At 29.7% G+C, this 6663-nt stretch overlaps 1 protein-coding gene across 2 annotated transcripts in view; it reads right to left on the bottom strand.

Annotated features, from left to right (window-relative positions):
- Positions 1 to 453: 453 nt before the first annotated feature.
- The window catches only part of twz (BTB/POZ domain-containing protein twz), a 172167-nt gene continuing 165957 nt past the window's right edge, over positions 454 to 6663 (bottom strand). For both annotated transcript variants that reach the window (XM_014424426.2, XM_014424425.2), the window contains 2 exons: positions 2890 to 3053; positions 454 to 2239 (listed from right to left, as the gene is read on the bottom strand). In XM_014424426.2, the coding sequence (XP_014279912.1) occupies positions 2003 to 2239; positions 2890 to 3053 (401 nt within the window). In that variant the 3' untranslated portion in view covers positions 454 to 2002. The remainder of the gene's footprint in view (positions 2240 to 2889; positions 3054 to 6663) is intronic.

The raw sequence follows: 6663 nt of genomic DNA, 5'->3' as shown, positions 1-6663 counted from the left end.
TTTAATTGAAATTCTGGTGAATATCTATGCTCTAACAACAGCTTTTATTACTCTTTCAAGGCTATATTTTGAGACATTAATTACCCTGACTCTTTTCCAGCATTTTTTTAAAGTTGTGTGGAGTCAATTTTTTAAAAAATTAAATTATTTTTATTAACTTACAAACAAATATAAACAAAGTAAAGTATTAACTATAAACAAATTATAATAAACTTTTGAAAAGTCAAAAGATAATTATTTAATAAATTTATTTTTCCTGTTCTCACTGTAGTTAGTATTATACAAACTTAATGACACATATTGATAGAAATGCTTACAAATTGAATTAAGAATTACTATTTAATAGAATCATTGTAAAGGGTATACAGGGTAATTTGAAAATAATAGAAATAAAAATAAAAAGTCAATTATATTAATATTTTTATTATTCTTTAAAGCATATATATACAAACAATGAATCAAATATTTAATACTCTATTCCATAAGGTTAAACATAACGTTATATAAAGATAAAAGCTTTGAGAAACAATAAAAAAATAAATTAAAGAAACTATTTGTTTAGAATTTATCAATAAACATTACTTACTAATTCTATAAAAAATCCTATAAAGGTCAATGCTTAGTGAAATAAATATTAAAAGATATTTCTACAGATTTTTGGAGGTAATAAATAGTTTATGGTTGAAACTTTATACAGAGAGAATACATATATTTACACTAAAAAATCACAGAAGAAAAATATGTGAAAACATACAATGCAATGCATCTCTACCCCAAAGAAGGAACTGCTATGCAGGTTTATTTTTTATTATTAATATTATAATTATTTTTTTAATTAAAACTTATTAGCTAATGTATTCAACAAGAAATAATCTTAAAATAGTGGTTATTTGTCATGTGACTTAGCATTGTAACCATTTCAATGTCTAAATATAAAGAATTTAAAATAGCTGAAGTGAACACCTGAAGCTTTTGTCTTATAATATTTTGACTTTAGGCAATACAATCTTATTATTTGATAATAAAAATAAAAGGTACTTATAATATCTATGAAAAGTTAAAAAGTTTTAATTTTAAGTGAAAGATAAATTTTTTCACCAGATCTTCATGAATTTACTTCAGCAATTACTATTATGTGCTTCTTCCTGATCATAATGATAATTGAAGTACATTAAAATGGAAGAACAATTTCGGTTTTGTCCCATTTCTTTAGTAACAAATATTGATAAATAATAACTATGCCAAAGCTAAACCAATTCTAATTTATAATTAATTAAAATATTTGATAAATACCTGAAACAATAATGTTATCGAATTTTAAATTTCTTAAGTGGGTAGTTTTTGAAAATGTGAAATAATCAATAGTAATATTTGTAATCTAAAAAATTTTAATTACAGTTGATATATATATATAAATATTAATAACAGATAAAAAGTTTAATTGATAAATTGCAAAACTAATTTAGTTTATAATAACAATTAACAAGAATAGAATATTGAATTAATCACAACAAAAATAAGCATCTGAATAAAACTGATGCATGGAATTTTCTATTTAATACCTCTTTCTCAAAAAGTTGTGTAAATAAGAGTAAGTATGTATACACTTTGCTGAATTCAAATTGAAAACAAGAGGAACATTTACTAATTAATTATTTTTTTCATATATTTGGTAATAAATACAAGTTTTTAGAGTTGGAGTATAAGATCCTGCATAGCCATAAACAGTTATATCAGAAACAAATAATATTTACATAAAATACAAACCTTTTTCATAAGGAATCTCAGAAGTTTAGAATACATATTTCTTAAAGAAAAACATATTATCTACAAATAGAAATGCTCTAGCCAATTATTTGCATAAGCAGAGGGAGTGCTATGCACAAAATTAACAGTGTTTACATTAAATTGGATTTTGACATAGAAGTTTGGAATTTTTAATTATCAAACCAGAGTGAGGTAAACTCTGTTATGATTAGATCACAAAATATATTCAGAACAGTCAAAGAGTACCCCTCCTCACTAAGAGATATTCTGAAAACTGCTGTCCCTCAACTCCGCCCCCATTACTTCCTACAACTTTGAAGCCAGCATTGAGGAGTCGAGTCATAGCTTGGACTGAATTCAGTTTGCAATAACCGTTCAATGGAAAACGGATGACTTGTCGGCTATCACCTTGACATGTCCATGCTGCACCTACTCTAGCATCGACACCTCCTTCACCAGTTTCAGGGAATACCTAATAAATTAGAAGAGACCTATTATTGAAAGATAATATAAACACAAAAAAATATATACTTTTAAAAAAATATTAAATGATGAAGTAAACTCATTACATGGGTTTAATAATGCCTAAAATAACTACATTAATTTATTTAAAATTTGAATTGTAAGTTTTATTCTATTTCATATTTTTTTTTTTTTTATTACTTTCCAGTATGGCTATGTTGTTTATCGTATATTTTATTTATTTATACTTTTAAGAAAATTGTATTGTGTTTTATTAACATTGTTTACTATTTATTGTATCTTTTCGTAATAATTTGAAAAAAGATGATATAAAGAAGAAGTATTTATTATGTTCAGTAGCAATATCTGATAACACTGTTTGAGGTATTTTTGTTGAATATTGAGGAAAAAAAGTCAATGAATTGATGCATATTTTGTATTGCAAACAATCCAGTTCATACAAATGTTCAAATCCCTTACATAAAGTCAAAATTTTTTTTTTAATATTAAGAATATGTCTTCATTAAATTAAGGGAAACTGAACTGTACACCATAATTGTCTTTTAAAATCTATTATTTTAAGTTTTATTCCATTTACGAACTCAAAATTTTAACTGTCACTGGTCAAAGTCATTTTGCCAGTAGCTCAAAATTAGTTACCTCATCAAGTAAAGAACGGTCTGCAGACAGCATTATCCTTTCCCCAAGATCTGGACATACATGTAAGGCGGCACATTCCCAAGTCTCTTGATTACCACCATTCTTGATTGTATTTTTTGTACCATTTCTTTCTTTCTTCATTTCTTCCAGCTGTTTGACCATTGCTAAAACAAAGAAGGTATTCTTATTAGATGCTAAATTTGTGATTTGTAAACTTACATTTCTTTATGAAATATTGAACTGTTTTTAACTTTTAAAATTTACTTTTTGGTTTAAATTTTTCTTAGAAAAACAATGACAATTTGAAAATCTGGTGGTAACATAGTAATGGCTTTTTAGGCCAGGATTAGAATTGTACCCGGTTAACAGTGTCATACTTAGGATTAATGTTCTATTTAAGCACTGAAGAACAGAAACATCTGGATTTTCCTTGTTTATTTTTGGATGTTACAATGATTAGAATATAAATCTAATTTTATAACATGATCATGCAGGATATTGAATCCATCACACACCTAATGCGTGACTTAAAAAGGAGGCTGTGACATATTTGCTGTTACATACTGTCTTGGAATAATTAGTATTTCACATAGTTGATATTATGAATTACAATAATGTTAATAATTTGACTTTTATTTATGTATATTTTGTTTGTGCATGTTGATGTACTTCAGAATTAATTAGATGGAGGACTGGATAGGTAGCTTAGTTGGTTAAGATGGTGAATCCGTAGTTTGTTTAAAATCATTAAGCTAAAAATGTAACTCCTTATAGTTGTTTAAAAATTAAAATAACTAAAGTGTGAGTGGATGTAACAAAAGAAAAATAAAGTATGACAGTTGCAATACATAGCTGCTAATTTATAAAGTTGAGCTATTTAGAAAACACAGATTGCTATAGGGCCTCTAAAAGTTATTAAAGCCCAGAAACAGGCAACTATACTATTGTTCATACACTGACCTCTTAATTGGTTAGAGTTGGACTGAGTTTTATTGAGTATCCTCATCTTGGAGAATGTTATGGAGGGACAGGAATGTGGAGGAGAGGGGAGAGGAGAGTTTCATTGAAAATGTTAAGAATTGAAAAATTGTAAAATATTATTTAAAAAGGTTATTATATTCAAAATTACTTATTACAAACGCTATTTAGAAATTACTTATAAGGAAATACTCTATAGACCTCTAGAAGGATACGAAATTTGGTCAAGATTGTTAAGAAATTTCAGAGTTTACCTATCCCAATAAGTTGTAGAATGTTCTTCTATTTATTCTTACAAATAGATTTTATATGGAGGAATATTGGATATATTGTTATTGAAAGATTAGTACAAGGTCCAAATAATTTAATTACAAATTAATAGAGTGCTAATAATACCAATCCCCTCTGGCTCCAAGTGTTCTGTTTGGATTCATAAGGTTAGAATTTGTGATAATAACTAATTCTAACAAATTCGACAGGTTTTGTGAAATGAAGAATCATCTAAAGTTTGCGAATTAGGAAGGCATTCAATTAAGGTGACTTATTGTGTTATTGAAATTATAAAATTCATGCTTTAACAGAAGAAGAATTAAGTCAAGATGGAATAGGTTAGATAGCCTACTCAGCAATGGCCTTTATGGGGAGGTGTCTATGGCTTTTAGTCTAATGGTCTAATAGCACCTGTGGGAAAGTAGTACAACAGGTAAAAAAAAGGATGGAGCTTCAGGTCGGTAAAAGTAGATTTTTTACCCCTTAAAATCCCCGTTCTTAAAATTAACTTCCAGTAGGATCTCGTGCAAGGAAGTATAAAAGAAGGACCATACCCTCGGGTAATGATTGATGAAAGGTAACCAGATCTTAAGAAGAAACCAGTAGATAATTAGAGCTGAAAGAGAGGAGCCATTGTGGCGGCAACAATAGTAGCAGGAGTTTTACACGCAGGGAGGAAGCTTTAATTATAGCCAGGGAGGAGAAGCCGGGGAGGATTGGGTAATTATCCTCCTGGCTAGTGTGTGGGATAATGGGGAGGATTAAATACCGTCATTAGGAGGGTTCTGCCCAATGCCGCAGTTTAACCTTCTGTGCATTTAGGGCTCGTAGTGTTTGCACATTAATGCTAGCCTCCATACTCTTCTCATAGATCGCAATTTAGCTCACCTGCCACTTTGCATAATCAATAGCTTTGTCTAGGCCAATCGTTCCGCTTCTCTCATGCAATTGTGTGCAATGAACTGAAGCCAGTTATGAGAATCTGAACTTTTTCCAAGGAATCTATATTTTCCGAGGTCATCAGTAATACACCGCAGATAATTGAATGCCAATTTTGATTCAAAAAAGATCATTTGTCTATTTCGTCAATTTTAGAAACATTTTTTCTATCGTAACAATAATTTTTCTGCATAAAAACGACGATAATCCTAATTTTTAGGAAAGATGAATGTCATATTTTTAAGAAGAAAATGTAAGTATCCAGACCATTACAGGCAGGGCTCTGCTCAGTATTGTCCAGAATTTTAGCCGTCGGGACCTTTCAGCTGATAAAAACTTACCACCAGCTTCTAAGAAATTTCTCTCTGGGACAACAAAGATAAAAATTTCTAAGAACTTAATCAGGCCTTTCTCAGATATTTACAAGTATGCTGGACGCTGAAGAAGACTTTTTTATAAATCATCTTCATTAGAATTTGAACGAAAATTATATATTATGTTACATGACTAGGTGATAGCGAAAGGCCGTTTGTAGCCAAAGGAGTTGGGACATCAATTTAGCAACCTCTAGAGTGCAGAGGTGCCGGTTCGAAACCGACCTGGGTGTGTCGACTCTTATTTAATGACGACTCCACGGAATGAAAACTTGACCCTTCTACTCTGGTTAACGGAATGATAACGAAATTCACCAATCGCTGGAAAAAATATTTTGGACATTCGATATTTCAATTTCAAATCAAATCAATCTCAACTGCTTTGAGAAGACTGTTAAACAGTAGGTACTAACAAATGGTGGGGAATAGAAATAGGAGAACAGCATCACAAAACACGGAATTATGGCGGGCGTTTGACCTGCTTGAAGAAGAAAACTATTCAAATGAAGTTGTGCATAATGGAACAAGAGTCAGCAACATTGATTCCAAGGAATAACATAAATCATCAGAGATTTAAAAAAAAAATTGATTTTTCTTAGAGAAATACAATTATCAATTATTACAGTATAATATGAAATTAATTACGTGCTAAATATTTTCAAACTACGTTTTTATGATAAATATAACAAATATATTACTAATGTGGATTTTTATTTTACAAACTTCTAAAATTTAATATTTGTGTACTTCGCCAGCTTTGACCAACCTTATCTCGAACATTATTGGCTTTAAAGAAAAAAAAATTGTTGTACTGCTTTGGTATATTGAATGTAACAAACAGAGAAATTTTTTTTTTTAGTTTTTACCTCGGCTAAATATAGTTTTAATGATTGGAGAAGTTTGTCGGGGGGTGCGGTCAGCAAAGAACAACATAAATAAACGAAACAATATTTATTTATTTCATGCCGACGTTTCGACGTCTTCATCAGGGCTTATGGCGTAGAAGGTAGGCCTAAAACTGCCAGACTGAAACTCAAGTGAAACGTCGCCATAAAATAAATAAATATTGTTTTGTTTATTTATTCTGTTCTTTGCTGACCACATCCCAAGTGTATATATGTATATGTAACTTACGAGTTGTCGGAACTGTAACGAAAAAAACAAAAAAAGACAAGGTTCAGGGCAGAGTAACAGCACGCAATTAGACTGAAAT

Source organism: Halyomorpha halys, unplaced genomic scaffold (assembly GCF_000696795.3).
Source record: "Halyomorpha halys isolate HHAL.00 unplaced genomic scaffold, Hhal_1.1 Scaffold469.1, whole genome shotgun sequence".
Lineage (NCBI taxonomy): Eukaryota > Metazoa > Arthropoda > Insecta > Hemiptera > Pentatomidae > Halyomorpha > Halyomorpha halys.
The sequence above is the reverse complement of the archived record's forward strand: the minus strand, read 5'-3'. Positions and strand labels throughout refer to the sequence as shown.